Raw genomic sequence first — 23191 nt, 5'->3', positions numbered from 1 at the left:
TTTTCATTGATATGATTGTGTTTCGGTTCTCAGGTACAGAGTTTGTGGTTGTGGAGGATTCATCCAGTCTGGACACCAACGCTATTATTCTGAAGGGCACCACTGTTCTAACCTACAAACCTCGACTGCTAGACAGGCCCTTCTCTGGCAGCCTGGCCGGAATAGAGGTGACTGAACATAGCTAGCATCACATACTGTAGAGCAGTGGTTCTCAAACTTGTGGGGTCACCAAATTATGTTGTGGGGTCCCCAGATGATTAGCTTAATGTCATTTTTTGAGCGGTGGTCACACCGTCTCCTATACGTGGCCGTGTGTGTGGGTATGCGTCCGGCCGTCCGTGTATGTAGCCTCAAGCCTGCAGTACCTTTTCTGACCACACATGTTAAGGGAGGGGCGCTGTTGTTCTCACACACACACACACACACACACACACACACACACACACACACACACACACACACAGGGGGGAAGGGTGGGTCAGCATGTGTGGTCAAGTATTATTATTATTATTAACAAACTGAATGTTTTAGGGTCAAATAAATTAGAGTGTGTGAAGAAACTACAGCATTGTAAAGCACACTAACCCCGCTGCACCCACCCAGTAGTGCTGTTGCACAGCCTCCACGACCACCGCTCAGTTCACACAGGTGTGATTTTTTTCTCACTCAATGGTAAACAAACCAACACACAGTATAAGTGTATACATGGTAACTGCATATTTCTAAAGTGACAATTCAAGGGCTTTCAAGACCGTTTTAATATGTTGCGAGGCATTGTGAGCATGTAGACCTGAACCGAGTCACATTAAATGTAATACCTACAATTCTTGTCAGGGTGGGGGTCCCCAGTTTAAATATGTTTCTTTTGGGGGTCACGGCCTAAAAAGGTTTGAGAACCCCTGCTGTAGAGCTTGCAACATTTGGATGGTTTCCCAACAAACAGTAGGAATGCGGATATGCGTTCACTTATTTACCTGCGCCGGTTTGACGCTGTTTCCTTGTGACAAACGTAGTGTCTCTCCATCTCCCCAGGTGTTCTCTTGTCGCCTGGGCAGTGAGCAGGAGACGGCGCTGTCCATCATCGACCCCGTCAACATTCAGGTGGAGCTGTGCGGCAGCCCCACCTACCAGAGCAGCTCTGGCCTATTGGATGCCTTTAACATAGCGGACTTCCCCCCACTGCTGGAGGTTAGCACGTTAGCAGCTTAAATGCCTTGGAAATGCATTGTTTTCTAATGTTTATTGTATGACAACCAAGTATAGCTTACTGTTTAGCTTCCCAATATTATTAGCCAGCTAAAGGAAGCCTTGGGATGTTAAAATCAATTGATACTGATAAATTGTAATCATGTAAATTGTATTGCATGTCATGGGGGGAAAAAGTTAATTAAATATGATAATATATTAATGTATGTATATGTAAAGTATGTGAATTAAATAATTGACCTAATAATGTAATATACAAACAAAACCAAATATTGTAACATTGATTACATTAAAAGAAATGTATTCTGATGCTGTGCAGGACTCCACATTCAGTATTGCCTTCATTTTAGTATAATCTAAAATCTGTCAGCAACATACAGGGTAATTGAGTCATTGTCTGTGTCTGGTGTTGTGACAGATCCAGTTCCCTGCATTAGACATTCGTCTGTCCTACAATGACGTTCTTCTTTTCCTGGCCATCGCCAAGTCCATCCCTACCGCCACTACACCGCTGCCTGGTGACCCCAATGACACATCCACAGTCACCACTGAGCCAGCAGTATCGCAAAAAGACCTCTTCAGGCACAAGACCGAGGCCTTGATAGGTACTGTAGTAAACCTACCCAGTCAAGTGTTGGTCATTTGAGGGAATACAAATGCACAAATGATTTGGTAACCAAATATTATTGTCAGGGTAAAATCTTTGGTTTAAATTGATTACACTTTTGGGAGTACAATTATGGCACAACCCAAACCTCTACCAAAGTGTGTAAATTAGTTTTCTTTCCCATTGTGTTCCTATAATTGTTTTTCCCAAACCATCTGTGGAGATTGTTTGACACATATTTAGCATATTTTATTTAAATGTGTGCTTATTTATTTTAAAATCACAAGTCAGAGGCCAGCTCCTATCTTTGATCTGAATGTTTGAGCCATGATGCTCTAATTGAGCATTCAAAGATCCCATTCCTTCTTGTTTTTAGCGGGCCAGCTGAGCCGTTTGCAGGACCTGGGCTTCAGGAAAGAAGACTGCAAGACAGCCTTAGTTCGCTGTAAAGGTGAGACAAGCCTTGAATCAATGCTTTCCCCAAATCACAGCGTGGATCTTATCTGATAGAACACAGTCAAATCCTCAGTGTTTCCCAATTTACATTTAAATACACGGAATATGGATTAAAATGATCAGTAAGGATTGTACTGAGAATAATGCTTGAAATGGCTTCAAGTTGTGTGTTCAATGGATGGATGGATATGCTTGATTGATTTATTGATTGATTGAGTTTTTCTGTTTATGGTTGTGTTGCTATCAGGTCAGCTGGACCAAGCTGCCACGTGGCTTCTAGAGAATGCTGAGAACATGACGGGTCAGGGCAGGGCCCGGGCTGACTCAGGCTCCGCCAGCCACTCTGCTCCTCTCTCCGGTGTGGAGGTCAAGGCAGAGAGCGTGTGTATCTGCCTCATCGACGACTGTCTGGACTGTGACATTCCACTGGCAGAGATGACCTTCTCTCGTGAGTGGTCCTCCAACATTTGTTTCTCTGTTAAAAGCTGCAACCTGGAATTACATTACTTTAACCAATCTGTATGATAAAGTATGTTAATAATACAATTTATAGCACAGCTTGATTGTATGCTTGATTCTGATTCGGTTTGTCATTCGGTGTTATTTCTGGATAATGCCTTCTCTGCTCAATAACAGACCGCTGTCTAATCAAAGACCTAGAGCACCTGGATGTGCTGCTTGAATCTTATGCTGTAAAACTATGTTCTTGTGTCAGGTTTGTACGTGCTGCAGCGTATCGGCTCCACCCAGGAGGGCAACGCCAGCTTCACACTGTCTGGAGATTACTACAACAGAGAGCTGTCTGGTAAAGAAATATTGTTGAAAATATGTCATTGATATATATATACTGTATATATATGTGGCGGTCGCAGCCCCAGCCTGAAGCCTCAAAAGTCTAGTATCTGCTCTCGTTCCATAGGGATATCCCTTTGGAGTAATGGTTAAGATATTGGACTTTCACGCGGGAGACCCGGGTTCGAAGCCGGGTGGGGAGGTTCGGATCACCTCCGTTACATTGGTGCCGTGACCCGGATTCGGGCTTCCCCGTAGGAGGAGGTCAAAGGGGGGTGAGTGTGGCGGAGAGAGTCGCAGCCCCAGCCTGAAGCCTCAAAAGTCTAGTATCTGCTCTCGTTCCATAGGGATATCCCTTTGGAGTAATGGTTAAGATATTGGACTTTCACGCGGGAGACCCGGGTTCGAAGCCGGGTGGGGAGGTTCGGATCACCTCCGTTACATATATACACACACACCCCTATAACAAGCTCAGAACTGGGATGCTAGGGTTCATGCAGTTAAATAAAGATGTGAAAGTGTTATTGTTCATCAGGTTGGGAGCCCTTCATCGAGCCCTGGCCTTGTTTCCTGACCTGGCAGCAGCAGGCCGCTGGACGCCTCCACCCTCCGCGACTCAAGATGGGGGTCCGCGCCAAGCAGAGGCTGGACGTCAACCTCACCTCTGTTCTGCTAGGTAGGCTTCACATCTACTGTACACAAAGCACCCCCACCCCTCTCCACCTCAACAGGCCACGGACCAATTGTTGGAAATTGGAAGTATGGCGCAAGTTGTGGGTTGCAGTCGCCGGGACCTGAGGAATACACTTTAGACAAAATCTGTAGGTGGAGGAGCAAAAAGTGTGTTTTGAAGAAAATTTGAAATGGCTCGAAATAGTCTAGACGCAAAAGGCTGTGGCCTATATGGGGAGTTGTGTCATCACCCAAGAGATCCAGTGGGAATTACATTTTGATTCTACAGCCTACAGTTCAAGAGTTCTAGTCCAAAACATAAAGTGCGTTGTTATAGTGCCGACTTGCGTATTTTTTTTTCCTTCATAGGCCATTGGACTTTAAACCTCTCCTCCTGGTGTGGTAATTGTAGCCCCTACATTTTTCGAGAGAAGAATACTTGAATGGGAGTTTTTGCATTTTCCCATTCAAGTCATTGGGAAAATAAATGTATTCTCTAATAAATGAATAGAAATTAAACATATTGCTTAGCAACATGGAAGCACATGATTCCCGATGAAGCTTTTACATATGGCTCGAGTGTATGCCGCCAAAACTGGGAGGAGTAGTGGGACAAACTTTAGTACTAATTAAATAAAGTTGCTTGAGTACTATGGTGTGTTGCCCTTTTGGGCAACCACACTAATGGCAGTAGTTGCTTTCCACTCCCAATTCACACACATTATATTGTTAATAGATCTGTGCCTGTGCGGTATTCATGCTAACTGGTTTATGCCTAGTTTATGTTTGTCGCACACCAAAAATATACAATCTACAAGCTCACAATGCGCCACACATGTTACGCATTAAGAGCGTGTAGATCTGCTATATTCAGTGCATGACACCATCGTACGACAACGTTCTGTATACATTGATCTTTAGCCATTAGAACATCCCGTGTTGATTGTATTTTTATCTGGACCTTCCAGAACAGTACAACACCACCAAAAGTTCCTGGCTGGCCGACTATTGTAAGGAAGAGGAGCAAGTTCCCGCGGTTTCTCCCACCATGCCTTGGATGGGTTCCTCGGTGGACCCTCCGAGCTTTGGACAAAGTAAGTTCTATCAAACCAATGTTTCTCTGTCTATGGCAGCTGATTACCGGAATGGTTAAATGAATAACAAGCAACAGTGGTACACCCCATCATTCAGCAGCCACTTTCACTATACTACAACCTGACCAGGCTAATTAGAATGGAGTACAATAGAATAAGTGATTAAATTGTTAAGCCCCATTTAAAAATAATAAATAGGTTTAGCTAGTGGCTGCCTGGTATTATCTCTTGACATTACATCTGTTTTCCTTGTCCTTTGTTGGGTTCCTGTTTGATTGTTGCATGGATACTGTCTTGTCAACCAACTAACTTAAACTGAAATTGTGTAAGCAATTAAATCACTAACAAGCACCAGAAGTCTGTTGAAATGCACTGCTTGTGCTTTAGTGTTTTAGTGTATATTAGATGAAGATGTGTTACCGGGCTTGTCTTCCTAGGCTTTGCCTTCAAAATTGGACTTCCCTGTCAGGGCTGTGGACAGTTAATAAAGTATTCAAAATGTAATAAACATACTGGGATTCATGTTATGTCACCAAATCGTTCATTTTAATAATTTCTCAGTAGATTCCCTTAGGAAAATGTTGTCCACTCTATCCAATGGTTTGAATAGAGTGAACTAGTGCCATCTCTGTTTGATAATATTAATTACTATATTGCGTTTATTTGTGTCTATTCCTGTCATCTTGTACCAGGAGTGGGTGGTTTAAAGCAAAGTGTAAATGTCTCTCCCCTTTCTTCCCTTTTTCTGACTCTATTAAGACGTTTCACTCTGATGCTAACCTGAAATAATACCTAATATGGGACTTTGGTTCTCCTAAATCTCTTCTCTGCTCCCTCTGCATGTCTCTGTCTCTCTGCTGTGGTGACTGTCTCTCTCTGCTGTCAGGTGCTCCTCTTGCCAACCTTAGAACTAGGAGCACAGCCAGCCTCACCTGTCTTGAGCAGCAGATTCACTCCAGAGGTACAGTTTCAGTGCTCAGAGCTCCTGCAGTCAGGTTGCCTCCCTAGATTAGGATCTCAAGCCCCTCCTCAATTCCTGTCATCCTCCAGTTAATGGTTCTCAACTGGTTTCTCACTGAGACACAAATTATACATTAGCCCCCAAGCTCTGAGCCAATATCTTAACAATACTGAAAGTGTAGGCGGAACAATGTGGAGCAGTTTGCATGTAAAAACATTTGATTCAAGCAGGAATGATGAGTTTCATATGCACTGTTAAAGGCATCGATATACTTCATTGCGTGGAGTGTAGATCACCGAAAATAGCTAATCTACTAGCTGCGTTGTGAGATTGGTAGATCGGCTATTTTCGGCACATGACGCACAACTAAGTATAAATATATAGTATGTATATATAATAAAAATAAATCTGTCTTCAGCCATTGCATTTAGGGGTAACATTCCCAAAAGACTATACTGCAAACGGCATAGACATGTTTTTGTTAAGGGGCCTAGGAGATAGGTAAACACGGTCCACCTTGTATTGACCTGCTCACCTTCAACTCCATATGGGTATCCTTTATTTAGTGGAAGGAGGTAGGACCCGCACACTGGTTATAGGCAAAGGATTATTATAGCGACAACCTTTCGATTTTAACCGATCTTCATCAGGTCAGTATAGGTATCCTTTATTTAATAACATCCTATTATACATCTTTAGACACAAAGATGTATAGCTTAATGGTGTGCTGTCTTGTGTCTTGTTGCAATTAATACACAGTCTGAGAAATTCTTCTGCTGTAAAGGGTTATGGAAAACAGAATGAAAATTAATTGAAGAAAGACTCTAAACAGCACCCCTATCTACCAGACATTAGTCAGGCTCTACATCAGGGCTGCTGTTTAGCTAGACATGCTACACACAACTGACACTTAATCTGATTTCACAACAGAAAATCACTTGTCGTTTCCATTGAACTCTGTGTAATTCCGTTTAGTCAATTCATTTCTTTCACAATACTCAATTGCACTTTACATCAATTAAAATGTTATGTTTTGATTAATCTGTAAAATGAATGCATTTCCTTGCATTGAATGACACATGTATTGAATAACAATACAAGCCAGTAGCTTTTGACATATCTTGTTTGGGACCAACGTGTTGGACCGAGCAGCTGATATTGCCATCCTCATTCAAGCCTAGTTCAGCCCAAAGATTTGCAATGAGAGGAAACCGTTTTAGAATGTTGCATAGATAAATCACAGTGGTCTGATTTACCCCATCACATGTTGGCTGATATTGTCTGCATGTCAAAAAAGTACATTAGGTTGTTGAGGTAGAAGTAGCTGATGCTTTGGAAACGGTAATGGTCTCGGCTCGTTTCCTTTGATGTGGACTGTTCAGTTTTCTAATGTTGCAAACCAAACCACAGTTTTGAAGTGGTTGCTCAGCTCGTCGCAAGTCTTTGGTTTGAACTAGGTGTTACAGCCCCCGTGCACTGGCGGGGCTACAATATCATATGTGATCAACTAAGTGAATTAATTGATTATGAACATGATGGTAATCTCACCAGGTGTACCATCATGCCACTTGTTCTACAGTATTATATACATTGTGTTGTTGCATGTATTAATCAGTAAATCTCAGATTTCTTTGGTAAAGGAATATATCAGCTTTTTGTCTGCCTTTTGATCTTTGTGTCCAGTATTTTATGCACTATGATGCTTTCATTGTGATAAAATGGGTGACCTGTACCTTATGAACCAAGGTATTAATGAATACCCGTGGATTTACAATAATTGGTCATTACAGTATTTACCCTTGACGGTAGTCCTTCTAAGCTAAGAATGCTAATACTGTGTACTTTCCAATAAACTTATGGTCACTGTCGGGCAGAAACCTAATATCTCCAAGTTTCAAACTTGAAGTGAAGCCCTGCTTCATCATTGAAGACTGTCGTACAAAGCTAGTGAAAATAGCCTATCTACAAGCACACGTGCTTGTAGATAGGCTATTTTCACTAGTTTAAATAGTTTTTAAAATTACAAAAAAGGTAAGGTTTTGGACATACAAGGTTTCCACCCGACGACGACGATGTACAGTGTTACAGAGCATTGTCATGCACCATAGAATACTAATTAAATATTGGACATACTGAACCTGAAACCAAGTTCAGAGCTTCTTACTAAATATGTAAATCCATTTGTTTGAATATTTAACATCAGTTTGTGTTTTCATGTTTAAAAGGAAAAAAAGCCTTTAAAATGTATAAAAAAAACTATATTTGGGTAATATAACATTGAATTGAAAGTTTGTTGATTATGGACTCGCCTCCAAAGTGGTTTGTGTGGGAACACATTTAAAACACAAAGCAAACTAAAATCTTAAATTTGCTAATTTGAGATTATATACTGTACAGTGTACATGATATCATAATTACAGCTTTTATGTCCAAAGCATTTTGAATGAGTCCAATTAGTAATACAGTATAGTAATTGTTATTATATCCAATGTCCCATAAAATGACTTATATTAGAACGTTTTTAATGGCTTTTTCCATACTACAATATATTTTTATTGTTTTTGGACCACTCATGCTATGTTGGCTATTCTGTGCAATCGAAGCAAATCCAAGTGCATGCCATTACAGTCGGTATAATCAGCAGCCACAGTAACACACTGTCAACAATACCTGTCCCTTCTTTGAATGTGACTCTCTGCTTCTGTGACTGTTTTCCAGCTGACGTTAAACTCTCTAAGAAGAGGCAGCCCTTTGTTCCATACGCCCTGCGCAACCATACCGGATGCACCATGTGGTTCGCTACTCTTACCACCACTCCCACAAGGTCAGTGAGTATACACAGTGACTGTTAATTGAACTGTACAAATGGATCCTAATTGGTCCATTTGTACACTCTCAGAGGTACTCACCAGCAGGGCTGCACAATGTGTTGAAAATGTATCGCAATATCAACATGAGCAGTATCGCAAAAGACCTGCATTATCACAAGAACTGCAATAAATGGTATATTTACATGCCCTGTATTCACACTCTGCATATCAATACATTTGGCCAATCACTCAGAGCCCTGCTAATTATTTTTACTTGTTTTCAGGTTTTTATTCATTTCAATAATCCAGCTATAAAATATGTTTAGATTAGAGGAATATGTTTTAAGCGGAGCTGTGAGAAACAGTATTGCTAAGTGGGTGGTATATATGTTACAGTCAGTTTGGGTAACTCAGTGAGATTGTGGTAAGAGCGCTCGTTTTGTAGTTCACCACACACCAATCACCACCAGATGGCGACAACAACCAGTCAGCCATTCACTAGTGCAGGCGCTGACGTCACTCGTTTGAGACTCTCTTTCGTTTATTTACTAGCCCAGCTCGGCTGTGTTTAGCCATTAGCTTACTATGCCTTACTCTAACCCTAACCCTAACCTTAACCTCAGTAAAACTATGCCTAACCCTAACCATAACCTCCGTGGGGTGAGGCTATCATTCCTGCCGACGCCACGTTGTTGTTGCTCAAAGCGACCGCTTGTTCCACCCCGCGCCGCACGACGAGCGCTCCGTTTCTCGATCTAACAGTTTCTCTATCTAACCGTGACATATATATTCATTGTTAACTGTTTTACTGCTACGGACGTTCCCGTTCGCCCCAATTCTCTGTGTCGCGTCGCGCCAATACAGCCGTTCGTTCGTTTACCTTGTTAATGTCCGTAAGCTGATGAGGGGTCGCGCCGCCGTGTACTGTAATCACATCGCCCGCAGTGATGGTCTTAAAAATCCCTTATGCGTTAACATCAACGGAGACCAATTCTCTTCCGTGTTGATTTCTCTGGCCCTGTGGCTCTGTGGCCAGAGACTGGTCTCAATGGATGGCAACACATAACGGCCAAATTCACATTAATTCTTGCATGATGCCGCCCTCTGCTGCCTGGTCTGCCAAAGTGCATGTTGCACAATCAAAAAAAATAAAATAATAATAAATAAATAAATGTCTATCTATCTACTATAACGTCGCAAAGGTAAGCCGCTTTTTGCTGGCGCCAGACCCAATAAATAAATAAAACATCTGGCAGTAATAGAGTTAACAGCAGCTGTAGCCAGGTGCGGTGTTTTCAGTAAACCCATGTTGTTGGAATGGAAATATCCAGTAATACATTCCTTTCTTCTTCTATTTTGTCCCCATGTCCCCAACAGGGTGGCTCTCTCTCACAGTGGCAGTGCTGACTCCATCTCTGATATGCATGGGCCAGGAACAGACGACACGCACAACGTCAGCCAGTGGAGAGAGGTGCTGCCTGGGGAGGAGATCCCATTTGAATTTGAGGCCCGTGAGAAACTGCGTCATAGGTGATTGCTTAACATTTACGTTTTGTTTTGCATCGGGATTGGCCTGGCGTTTCAGTGAGTGCACATGGCCAGGTTCACAGGAGGAAAGAGAGGTAGGGAGGGTGATCTCCAGCGACTCCTACAGGTTGGTCAGGGTTCCTGTTCGGTATGGAATTGGTTGAAGAGCATGTTCCGCCATTACGTCCTCCCGGTGACTAGGGATGGAACGATACGCAATATTATCGTTTATCGCGATAAAAAACATTCACAATAATCGTATCGTGGAGATTAAATTTATCGTGATATCGTCCTCCATCATGCACTGGGATCAATTCACCTTTTATTTGCCGAGCTGCGTATCTGGTGCCACTTAAACCCTCTATAATTGGTAAAAGGTACTTATAATATAGGTAATTCATACAGTCTTTTTTTCACTCTCTATCAAATGTCTTTGCCAAAAAATAGCCGATCTACAAGCTCACAACGCGTCGCTTTGCGACGCGTTGTGAGCTTGTAGATCTGCTATTTCTTAGCAAATGTTCCGCCACCAGGATAAAAGATTTTGATTATCGCGATAATATCGTAAATCGCGATAAGTTTTGTCACAATAATCGCGATATGAAATTTTCATATTGTACCATCCCTACCGGTGACATGTGGTTGTTTGGGCCCTCCCTGGGACCCAACTGTAGGAATTAGCAGCACAAAAAGGATTACAAAGTAATTGAAAAAGAAAAACATTCACATTTTGTTCTCATTTTAGTTAATGGTAAAAAGGGTTAACACAGTCACAGCATTAGCACAGTTACACGTGTCCTTTGTCTAAATTACCTGTCATGAAGAAGTGCCGCAGCACATTTGAATGTGATACAAATTTTGCGTTTGCACTTTGTAGCACATGAATTTCTACTAAGAAATATTCAAATGTAATTAATTAGATAATAATGATGATTGTAAATAATATAATGCTGCATATATATGCATAATTCCAACCCTGACCCACCACCTTCTCCCCTGCAGACACACTCATGAGTTGAAGCTTCACCAGCTGTTGGTGCGCGTGGGCGGCTGGGAGCAGGTCAAACCCGTGTCCGTCGACAAAGTGGGCGTCTTCTTCCGCTACGCCGCTCCAGACAGAAACAATCCGTCCAACACTGTGAGTGGTGCATGTGGTTTCCTAGAGGTTAATGTAGAATCGTGTCTCTAGAATTTGAAAGGAAAGAAAAAGTGTTTTTGATGATGCTATTGTACGTTCTCTGTGTCTAGGTCTGTCAACTCACAGATTGACTCTGAGCTTTATGAGAAAAGTTATTCTCTTTCTACTTTTGTATAGGTTGGCAGTCCCATCAGTAGAACCAACATCATCCACCCACATGTCTATGTAAGTCTGGCAGAATATATTATATATTTTGTTAATTAATACATTGAATTCGAGGTCAACATACTGTACAACTGACCTCGCACTTGTCAGCCATTGCTTTAGGTATGAATTACAAACAAATATAGAAAAATGACCTCTATTCCAGTTAATTCAAACTACAAGCAAGTGTTACAACATATTCTGAGCTTGTAGACAGGCATTGTTTGTCAAATGTTAACCTTAGAATATGGACACTAGGATTCATGTGGTTAAAAACATATCCATGTGTTTGTTTGGAAATGTTGTCCCCTTAGTTCTCGGCTCTGCCGCCTGTGAGAGTGGTCTTTTCAATCACCATGGAGGGGAGCGCTCGGAAGGTCATCACTGTGCGCTCTGCCCTCATGGTCAAGAACAGGCTGGAGGTGCCCATGGAAGTCAGACTGGACAGCCCCTCTGCCCCAGACAGTGAGTCCACATCTCCCATTTATTTTTGATCTGAGGAAAGGTTGAAAGATATCTTGGCAATATCGTGATGTTAGTTTTCAGATATTTTCTTATGTTTCATATTAACCCATTTGTAGCCGATCCCGAGAATACTCGTGAAAAATACTCGAGTACTCGGAGTGCCGATCCCGAGTATACTCGCGTAATATACTGTATATAGAGTAACGCTGGCAATCTTACCCTACGGTCCGTTGGAAAGTCCTGGCACGATCGGCCTCGCCGATTCATCATCATCGCAGATCCACGTGCACAAAATAGTAATCCCTTAACTCATACCCTGCCAAAAAAAATAATAACAAAGGGAACGATCCGCCATTAATCCAACCGCATGGGGAGATGACCACTTCCGGTGAATGACGTCATGACGTCAAACAGGAAATGTTTGCGCAATGGACTTCTGGCCTTCAAAATAAGAGAATGGCCGCGGACGGAGCCTGCGAGAGGCACGCTTGACATTTTAACCCGTTCATGTCTGGAGCACAAAATGAGTTAAGCATTGATACATAAATGGGTGGGGGGAAATCATCCGTTGGTGATCAACACTGTTTACCCAAACACATTTTGTGTCATAACTTGCTTTTGTGTCGACGTATAATGAACACAAGGCTGTCAAAAAGCACAGCAATTTCTTGTTTGTTATGGCATGGTGCAGAAGGGGACAGCCTTCTTACAGAATTGGTCAGTATGCAAACACATACAGTATGTATGTATTTCCCTACAAAAGTAGACCAATCACAGTGAACTACATATTTCAGCTAACGCTGCTACACCAATCACAATTGCCACAAAAGTAGACCAATTACAGAGAACCTCACAGCTACACTGACACCTACATCAACAGCAATGTCAGCTCTGCTGGGCTGCGACATTTGGCCGCGGTGAGAAATGTTCATTTCCGTGTGAAAGTAAACATCCAGATCCACATCACAACACTGTGAATTTCCACAACATGGACACGATCGTGGCTTCCGGGGCTCTTCAAAATAAAGCGCAGTGAAGCACACTGTATCCAAATAATTACAAAAATAATGGCATTAAAAGTGTTAATGATTGAGTTGTACCCATGTGCCCACAGAGCCGGTGGTGCTGCCACCCATCCTGCCTGGTGAGGCCTTAGCGGTGCCCCTTCACCTGACGTCCTGGCGGCTACAGGCCCGGCCCAAAGGCATGGGCCTGTTCTTCTGTAAGGTTCCTATCCACTGGACCAGCGTGGAACGGCCTGGCGAGGTCAGCAGCAGCAAGAGAGAGTGCCAGTCTGCAGATTTTGAGGACAACCTCAAACGCAACTTTAGGTAAATAAGTAACATGTTGAAGGGGAATGTATTAAATGGGGCATGGAGCAATGCAAATGATTCTCCACGTGAACGCACCACTGACTTTCAAACAAAAATAAGATACACCTATCAGGGCTCTACACGCCCTTTCATGAATCATGGACACCTTACCATTGTCATTTGTAGCTATCTTATTTTTCACTTCCTTTCCCTTGACTGTTCCGTCCTTCCACTGCATCCCCGCCCAGGTTTTGTGTGGTGATCAAAAAGGAGAACTACCCAGACCAGCAGCCTGCCAAGATGGTGTCCAGTGGCACCCAGCAAATCTACCGTCAGCCTGGCCACACCATCTACCTGCTGCCCACCATGGTAGTGGCCAACCTACTGCCCTGCGACCTCAACTACTACATCAAGGGAACGTCTATCAAAGGCACCCTGAAGCCGGGGAAAGAGGCTGTGCTTCATTCTGCTGACACCTCCCAGAACATGGAGCTAGGTCAGATCTCTTCTCATGTCAGTTCTACTGAGCCATCCCTGTTGGAATTCAGTTCAGCATTTTTACCTAACTGTATATGTGGGCAGGTTACAAGCAACAATGACTAGTGTTTTACACTAGCTGTTTTTCTAAATGTACCTACATTTTGGTTGGTTACCCCAGGAGTGGCTGATAAATGAACGATTTCACAGATTTTTACAGATAAACAACATTTACGATAATAACGTTAAGTCTTTCTTGGCATTTTAACATTTTCCCTTCAGGAGTGCTGCTAGAGAACTTCCCAGTATGTAAAGAGCTGCTGATCCCGCCTGGCACGCAGAACTACGTTGTGCGCATGCGGCTGTATGACGTTAACAAGCGCCTGCTCTGCCTTACCATCCGCATCATCCTGCGTGCGCAGGGAGCTCTCAAGATACTCATCTCTGCCCCCTATTGGCTCATCAACAAGACAGGTAATTATCCCCCAGTTATCCCCAAATGCCACTTAGTTAAGCAATGCAAAGCATTAAGCAACATCTTTCTCATTAATGTGATGTGTGTGTGAATGTGTGAATGTGAATGATAGTTGGGAGAGGTCACATTTAAACATGCAGTTGTGTGCCAGTGTCCTGTGCTGAATATAGCCAATCTACAAGCTCTTGGATAGGCTATTTTCAATGTGGGACACCGGATAGGCTATTTTCAATGTGGGACACCATTGTACATCTAAGTATAAGCTTTCCTACCTGGCTTTGTTTCCTCATCACTGTTCAAAACCACATTCTAACATTCAAGAATGTTTATAAGAGTAAACATTTTGATTACTAACTCATAATTTCCCCTCCTTCAGGTCTGCCACTGATCTTCCGTCAGGACAATGGGAAGACGGATGCAGGAGGTCAGTTTGAGGAGCACGAGTTAGCCAGAAGCCTCAGTCCTCTGCTCTTCTGTTACACTGACAAGGAGCAACCTGCCATGTAAGTGGTTTGCATCAGCAGTCCATTTTCCTCCCACATTTGCTACTAGCTGTCATCTGGATAGCCTGGTCCTACTGTAACTCTTTTGGTGTTATGACCTACAGCTGTTGAAAGATAAATGCATCACAGAGTGTATGTGATATGGCAGCCTTGCACTACCATACAACGTGGATGTTTATGTTAGTTTGTTTTGTCAAGCTGTCATCCACCCAGTGCATATAGTTCTATTTCATCCTTCCTGACCGCCAGAGGCGGTGCTTTAAGCACTGAATGATTCCCTTCAGTGCTTAAAGCACCGCCTCTGGCGGCCATTCAGGATTCATAGAACCGTAGTTACATACGTAACTTTCGTATTATTATTATCTGATTAATCAGTAGTGGTCTAGGCTTTTAGCTAATGCACTTGGCTGTGAACAATTCAGGACTCACTCAGCAAATGTGTGCTTTGCCTCCTCCATTTTTACAAACAATTCTCCATTTCTTATTCTTTCTTACCATACCACCCTTTCCTCGGTCCTCCTGGATGTGTGTCCAGGTGCACCATGCGCATTGGGAAAGGGATCCATCCAGATGGTGTTCCAGGCTGGTGCCAGGGCTTCTCCCTGGACGGAGGCAGCGGCGTGAGAGCAGTGAAGGTCATTCAGCATGGCAACAGACCGGGTCTCATCTACAACATAGGCAAGCCACAGTGATGCTTCAATATACTACTAGGCAACTGAATTGAGTGGCATTTTGAATTGAATGATAACTGACTGATATTGGTTTGTGAAAAACAGGTATCAGCGTGCGGAAAGGAAAGGGCCGCTACAGGGACACGCATATTGTGACCTTTGCCCCACGTTACCTGCTGGACAATCGTTCCTCACACAAACTCGCCTTTTCTCAGAGAGAGTTTGCGAGGGGAAAGGTGAGATGTTTTTCTTTAGGGAATGGGGGGTGTAAGAAAACCAGAAATCTTGGAAAGTGCTAAATGATTTGGTTAATTATTTATCACATGAATGAAAACAAATCCTGACATGATGTGAATGGTTTCCCAGGGCACAGCTAACCCAGAGCACTACATCTCCACGCCGCCAGGCTCCAGTGTGGTCTTCCACTGGCCCAGGAATGACTACGATCAGCTGCTCTGTGTGCGGCTCATGGACACACCCAACTGCACCTGGTCTGGAGGCTTCGAGGTCAACAAGCCCAAATCCTTCCACATCAACATGAGGTGCCCAACACGTGTCTTTTTTTCAAATGACAAATTAATTTCTGAGCAATAAGAGAGCCTTGCTGAGCCTCGTGGCCCATAGGTCAGGAGCCTATCTCCTGTTTCTGTAGCGTGAGGCGGCTTGATTTACAAATACACCCCGTGCAATGACGCTAGTATGTCGCAGGGACGATCTAACTCTTGATGCTGAGTGTCTTAACTCTTTATGCTGAGTGCCAATCAGGGAGGTATTGGGTTCATATTTTTATTGACATTTTGGTATGACTTGGCCAGGGAATCGAACCCCGACCTCCTGATCTCAGGGCGCACAACCACAAGGCCACTGAGCTGATCTCTGACTTAATGAGGCCAGCCTGTGACTTCCGTCATGACGTATGACTCGAAAGTTGAGAAATGTTTCAGCAAGTTGTCCACTGTTTACTTCCATTATGGAGTAAAATCTTTCAAATTGGAGTAAAATCTTTCAAAAAGTAAAGAATATTGTGAAAAATATTTAGTGGAGGTTCTTCTGTGACCCACTGGCAGTATGCACAAGAAAGGTGACGCTGAAAAGTCCAGCGGTCGCAAGATTAGCTCTGGACAAACAAACAGACCAACCGCATATGGACATCTTGCCTCATGCAGAACCATGTCTTTTGCTTTTTTCTAACAGGGACACATTGGGAAACTGTTTCTTCCTGAGGGCTGAGATCACCCTGAAGGGAGCCACCTACCAGATCTGCTTCAGTGACACAGACCAGCTGCCACCACCTTTCCGCATCGTCAACCTCTCTGAAGTATGAACACTAATAGATACACCATCTCAGATGTTGTGCAATGACATAAGTTAGTCCATAGCCTAATGCATATCAAACTGGGGGTCCTTAAAATTATAAGGGTTGCGTTAGATGACTCTTTAGCTGTTGGTTCAGTGTAGAAAATTGCATTTTGTCAATATTTCCTCAAAGAAATGTTCACGAAATACTTGATTCCACTTCTCCCAGGTGCCTATCCAGTTCTGGCAGCATGGTGTGGCTGACATGCGTCTTAAAACCGAGGTGAAAGCAGGCTCAGTGTTGGACTTTGCCTGTGATGAGCCCACTCTGCCCCCCTGTCTGACGCTCACCGCAAAAGGTGCAGGCTCCTCTGAGGTCACAGCCGACATGAACTTCTTCAGCGAATACAACAAGCTTTACTACGAGAACTTCATCTACATAGCGGCTACGTACACCTTCTCACAGTATGTACCATGAACCATTTGAAATGAAATCCCCTCATTATGATTATAAAATAATATATATAAATACACAGTTTTGTTATGAAGGTTTATTCATAAAGCTAATTGATTTGCAATTGAAAATAAGTAATATTTAACAAGCTCACAATACATTGCACCATGGCACGTGGGAGCTTATAGATTAGCTTTTTTTTTTAAATCTATTATTCTTTGACAAATGTTCGGAGACATTTAGTTTGATACATTTTGAAAAAATGTGCATATGATACATGCCCAGAAATAAGGACACCTGGTTGAATGTGATTTCATTGCTCTAGGGATGCTGGTAAGAGGCCTGTTGGGAAGAAGCGTGTGGTTGGGTCTGCTGAACTGGTTCTGGATGTGGAGACCAAGACTCAGAGAGTCATCCTGAAAAAGAAGGTACTGTGGCCTAGTACATGGTCTAGGCATCATGAACTAATGCCTAGAGTAGACCATGAAGATAGTTGGCCCGACAAAACTATGATTTAGTGAGTCATCACTTTTCACAGTTTTTTGGGTCTGTTTTTAGCCCAAGGAATGTTTTTCAAGCAAAACAAATGCCTGCAATGGATTCAGAATAATTAAAAACCCCTAGTTTGACCCCTCACATGCTACTTAAAGCAGATTTCTGGGGGGTATTTTTTCCCTTTATAGTATAGTGTATAGTAAGTGAATGAGACACGTACTTTCAGCGGCTGTCAAACATTTTGCCCGCATTTTTGCGAGGGGCATGGGAGCTCAATTTGTTGACAAAACCACTGAGAAACGGACCTATGCTCTCACGGTCACTGAATTATCGGATTCGCCCCAAATAAGAGTACAATACAACATCTTGTATGATGAAGTAGGGCTTTAATTTCAGGACAAAAAAAACATACACATTTGAAACTTGGAGATACAAGGTTTCTTCCCGACAACGACGATGTGTTGTGTGTGTGTGAGGACCACAATGGAAATAAGTCCTGAACTTTATTGTGTTATCATTGAGTTTTAACTGTATGTTAATACTTTTCATATAAACAGGAGCCTGGGAAGAGGTCTCAGCTGTGGAGGATGACGGGTACAGGCATGCTCTGTCATGAAGGCTCCTCCCCTCCGCAGAGCAAGCCGGCCCAGCCACGCCCACTGGAATCCTCCCTGGTTCTGGACATCGCTGGCCTGGCAGCCGTTACTGACAACAGGTTAGTATAGTTGCTCAGAGGTCCCCAGTAGGGATGGGACCATATGAAAATGTCATATCACAACGATTATTGTGACAAAAGAAATTTGCGATTTACGATATTATCGCGATAATCAAAATCCATTATCTTGGGGCGGACCATTTGCCAAAAAATAGCAGATCTACAAGCACACAACGCGTCGCATCGCGACGCGTTTTGTGCTTGTAGATCGGCTATTTTTTGGCAAAGACATTTGATAGAGATAGGGTTTAAGTGGTACCGGATATGCAGCTTGGCAAATAAAAGGTGAATTGATCCCAATGCATGACGGAGGACAATATCACGATACATTCAATCTCCACGATACGATTATTGTGAGTGTTTTTTATCACGATAAACGATATCGCGTATCGTCCCATCCCTAGTCCCCAGGAAAATGACTTAATGTAGCATCAAATAAGTTTTAGCACTATAATCCTGTAATCTGACACAAACGAGGCCTATAAATTGAGTCATGATCCAAGGAAGTTAGGAACCCAGTGTTCTAACTAACTCTCTCTCTCTCTGCCCTCCTCTCTCCAAGTTATGAGCCATTGATGCTGAGGAGGCCAGACTCGCGTCGCAGCACCACCCAGACATGGTTCTTCAGCTCAGGCATGCTGACCTGTGGCCTCCCCCGTCTGGTAGTCCAGGTGGGTGGTTAGAGCTCCCAGCACACATACCATACCATGCTCTGGATTTGCACTGTTATCCGATTTTCAAAGGTTACAAGGTTTATGCCCGAAAGCAATGATATGTTTAGAGTATGTTCATGTGCAAAATATTGGCAGACTATCAACTGAGAGAAACACTTTTACTAATTGCCCTGTGAATTTATTTGCGAGTTCTACAAAACCGTTCCATGGGTGTAGTTTCTCAACTTTTGTTACGTTTCCTAATGAATGATCTCTGACCCTCAGGCCAAAGGCGGGGTGTCAGGACTGTACGATGGGGCAGAGGTAGTTCTGGGACCAGACTCTGGATTCATGAATCCTGGCCCCGATCAGCAGTTCATCAACCAAAAGATGAGACCTGGTTCTGGGGTGCTGTCGGTCCAAGTGCTACCGGATGGACCAACACGAGTACTGCAGGTTAGGAAAAGATCATTTCATATTTCATACCATAATTTAACTGTTTTGTGCACACAGACCTGCCATTTGTTTCCCTATGCCTGTGTGTGTAGATCAGTGACTTCAACCAGCGCAGAATGATCCGGGCTTCAACCACGGAGGATGAGCCGAACAAAGAAAATGTTCCAAAGAAGGAGCCTGAACAGGAGCTAGAGGTGCGTGGAGACACAGTCACATCAGATACACATACTGAGAAAAAATGAATGAAAATGAATGAACATTTGTGTTTGACATTGAGAGGTCTGAGTCTGGTGTTAGGCTCTAAGTAGTCTCGCGTGGCCAGACTGTTGACTCCGCGATTTGCGAATGCTCCCGTCATACAGTCTGGAATAACGTAAGAAGAACGATGAGTAACCGGTTAAAGCGGAAGTGAAGCCTCCTCCTCACTTCCGTTGCCGTCTGACGTCGCGAACATTTATCCTAATATAAATAAAAATCATTTAAAGCTATACTGTGTAAGTTGCTCAACTAGTGGTCAGTAGCGGTATAGCAAACCGTGGTCGCGTCTGCTTTTTTCGTCCGTTTTTCGCCGCGGGCCGGGCCTTCAGACCACCGCGTCCGCCTCGCCTCGCCGAGACGCATCCGTAGAGGTCTTCCGTGTCCCTCTACGAGCAGCGGTTGGGGACTTACATGCTAAACTCCTAGACCAGTGTAAACACTGCAGTGTACTTCCTGAAGAGCTCGGCAGTGTATGATCTGGGCTGTGATTGGCCGGTAGGGAGACACGTGAAACAGAATGATGCATATGACGTAATTTTGCCGGGAAAAACAGCCCCGGTCACGGCCACCAGGGCTCAGTAGAACACATATAAAGAAAAGGCTTCGGGAGCTGAAATTAACAGAGTGGGTGTTCTAAAACGTTAGCGATTTAATAATTAGGACAATTTTAAGATTTATTTTATTAAAAAAGTTACATAGTATAACTTTAAGCATATTTTGCTTGCTGCTTAACAGAAATGACATTTTAAAATATATTTTCATGCAGACTATATAGCATTCGGAGATTGTGGAATAGTTGTCTGGCTATGCGAGACTAGGCTCCAAGTAACCACTTTCAACCTTGTGTCACTATTTTGGGCATGTCGTTATGGGTGAAGGCTTTCCAAAACATTATTCAAATTAAGAAATGTTTGAAATTAGCAGAATTACAAACTCACAGTGCATCACGTACAGTATATACGGAGCATGAAAGAAGGCACTGGTTCTGGAAGTGGGGTCCAGGGACCCTCAGGGTTCATTGAGGGGGTTCCAAAAGACCCTTGCAGGTCTGTAACTCTGAGTTATGGGGGGTCCTTGACATTAGAAAAGTTTGAGAACTACTGAGATGGGGTTTAACACAATGATTTAGGCCTAGAATTATTGAATGCTTTAACCAGTGAAAAATAGCAGATATACAAGCTCACTGTGCTCGCTTGTAGATCTGCTATTTTTGAAAAAGTCGTGAAAATGTGTGCAAATCTTTGAATATATGTATTTTCAAAGCGAACGTTTGTAACTCAAATTTTGCTTCTGGGTGGTCCCTGGAACTAAATATTTTGAGGTCCGTGGCCGAATAAATATCATTTTAGGGGTCCTTCACATGAAATGGTTTCAGAACCACTGACATAGTAGTCTCTCAAGATCAGACTAACTGAGCTCCAGTTATGTGAAAAGGACCTTTTCTTTGACGATGGCTGGCCAGATTGCTGACATAGAAACATATATTTTTTTTTTCTTCAAAAAGAAAAAGACACTTATAGAATCGGGTCAAAATTGAAATTTTCATGATTTTTCAAAAATAGCAGATCTACAAGCTCGCGCTGTGAGTTTGTAGATCTGCTATTTTTCAATAGTTAAAGCATAAAATAACGATACACAATAATGTGTACCCGTTCTAAATGGGTTTAACACAATGTCATGGAAGGCACTGACTGTAAAATGATGGCTAATCTCTGTGGTGACACAATGCTGAACAGGTATTGGTGAGCTTGGAGGAAGGCGTGGGTGTGTCCCTGGTCAACAAGCTGCCAGAGGAGCTCGTCTTCACCACCCTGTCGGGCATCGACGTCCACTTCACCCGCACGGCCGCCAGCGAGGTCCTGGAGCTGAAGGTCCAGAACATCCAGGTGGATAACCATCTGTTTTAGCCTAGAATTATTGAATGCTTTAACCAGTGAAAAATAGCAGATATACAAGCTCACAGCGCGGCACCGAGTGCCGCGCTGCGAGCTTGTAGATCTGCTATTTTTGAAAAAGTGGTGAAAATGTGTGCAAATCTTTGAATATAAGTGTTTTCAAAGCGAACGTTTGTCACACAAATTTTGCTTCAGGGGGGGTACCTGGAACTAAATGTTTTGAGATGGGGGTCCGTGACCAAATACATATCATTTTGGGGGTCGTTCACATGAAAAAGTTTGAGAACCACTGACATAGTAGTCTCTCAGGAACAGACTAACTGAGCTCCACAACATCCAGGTGGACAACCAGCTGCTGGGCACCACTCAGCCCGTCATGCTCTGCGTGACCCCCGGCTCCAGTGACGGCGGCAGCATGGTAGACAGTGGCGCCGCCCTGCAGGTCAACTCTGTCAAGGTTCCGAGCAACCTCATGCTCACGGACCTATTCAAGGCGAGTTCTTTTTTCTGTTACTCGCGCAATATTCATAATATCAAAGTAACCCGTGTTACGCTAGTAATAGTAATAATGATAATACATTTTATTTGTAATGCACTTTTCATTCAAGGAATCTCAGAGTGCTACATACATTGCAAGGAAATACATATTCAATAGTAAATAGTCAAAGTCAATAATGTAACATTAGCAGGTTTTAAAAGCATAGAAACAAACTACAAAAATACGAAATAGCTGAAAATGTAGCACAAAAAAGCCTTCCTGAATAACATTTTATTTTAGGCTTGCTAGTAACCTATCCTGTGTCATTTCTTGTTTTTTTTTATAATTGTTATTAATAACCACTTCAGAGATTTCTTCCTATTCCTTGCAGTGATAAACAGAAGAATGTTTGTGTGATGTTGACCCATTCCATTGGTACTGTATGGAACTGTATGGAAAGTAAACTGATCAGTCATTACGTTACTTCCACAGCATCTCATGGTGACGGCCAGACGCTTCACTGTCATCATCGAGGAGAAGCTACTGCTTAAGCTGCTCAGCTTCTTTGGATACGGACAGACGGAAGCAGGTGGGCATACTGTAGTTAGCTGTGGCATGTGTGGAGAGTCTTCATTTAACAGTAACAAAACATAAGTTGAGTTTCATGAATAATTTACGTTGTGATCCTTGTGTAATGGAACCCAGAGGTGGAGAGATTGGACGAGAACCTTTACGAGCGGCCCAGCGAGGATACAGGTGCTATCAAACGCTACTACTTTGAAAACCTGAAGATCAGCCTGCCTCAGGTCAAACTGAGTGTGTTCACCTCTCACAAGCTGCCTGCTGATTTAAAGGTAAGGCAACTAGTGTCAACATCCACCAAGTCCAAGGTTATATGTTAAAACATATTTGAAGTTTTCCCACATCCTCTCTGATGTTTCGTCCTACCTTTTTCAGTTTCTATAAATCAAGGCTTTGCCGTTAATATCTGAAGAAAGAACAACAACAAAAAAGAACTAAACTGAAAATGCCAAACTAAAACTGATGAATGATTAGATAATCGATGAAGAAGCGATGCGTGGGTCCCTAATTATGCCAAACTGAGAACAGGTGCTCTTAG

The 23191-nt window shown here is 43.0% G+C and overlaps 1 protein-coding gene across 2 annotated transcripts in view; it reads left to right on the top strand.

Moving 5' to 3' along the window:
• Positions 1-23191, top strand: part of vps13d (vacuolar protein sorting 13 homolog D) — a 59643-nt gene that overhangs the window by 27891 nt on the left and 8561 nt on the right. For both annotated transcript variants that reach the window (XM_080733220.1, XM_080733219.1), the window contains exons 32-62: positions 34-167; positions 1033-1188; positions 1625-1811; positions 2190-2264; positions 2517-2717; positions 2985-3074; positions 3597-3737; positions 4702-4827; positions 8507-8612; positions 9976-10128; positions 11128-11263; positions 11441-11488; positions 11782-11932; positions 13047-13263; positions 13494-13741; positions 14005-14196; positions 14574-14700; positions 15236-15378; positions 15477-15607; positions 15738-15913; positions 16566-16689; positions 16897-17132; positions 17447-17549; positions 18174-18331; positions 18894-19002; positions 19270-19440; positions 19533-19634; positions 21435-21584; positions 21934-22086; positions 22564-22660; positions 22777-22925. In XM_080733220.1, coding sequence (XP_080589346.1) covers positions 34-167; positions 1033-1188; positions 1625-1811; positions 2190-2264; positions 2517-2717; positions 2985-3074; positions 3597-3737; positions 4702-4827; positions 8507-8612; positions 9976-10128; positions 11128-11263; positions 11441-11488; positions 11782-11932; positions 13047-13263; positions 13494-13741; positions 14005-14196; positions 14574-14700; positions 15236-15378; positions 15477-15607; positions 15738-15913; positions 16566-16689; positions 16897-17132; positions 17447-17549; positions 18174-18331; positions 18894-19002; positions 19270-19440; positions 19533-19634; positions 21435-21584; positions 21934-22086; positions 22564-22660; positions 22777-22925 — 4490 coding nt within the window. The remainder of the gene's footprint in view (positions 1-33; positions 168-1032; positions 1189-1624; positions 1812-2189; positions 2265-2516; positions 2718-2984; positions 3075-3596; positions 3738-4701; positions 4828-8506; positions 8613-9975; positions 10129-11127; positions 11264-11440; positions 11489-11781; positions 11933-13046; positions 13264-13493; positions 13742-14004; positions 14197-14573; positions 14701-15235; positions 15379-15476; positions 15608-15737; positions 15914-16565; positions 16690-16896; positions 17133-17446; positions 17550-18173; positions 18332-18893; positions 19003-19269; positions 19441-19532; positions 19635-21434; positions 21585-21933; positions 22087-22563; positions 22661-22776; positions 22926-23191) is intronic.

This window comes from Nannobrachium achirus (assembly GCF_963921795.1).
Source record: "Nannobrachium achirus genome assembly, chromosome: 9".
Classification (NCBI taxonomy): domain Eukaryota; kingdom Metazoa; phylum Chordata; class Actinopteri; order Myctophiformes; family Myctophidae; genus Nannobrachium; species Nannobrachium achirus.
The sequence above is the reverse complement of the archived record's forward strand: the minus strand, read 5'-3'. Positions and strand labels throughout refer to the sequence as shown.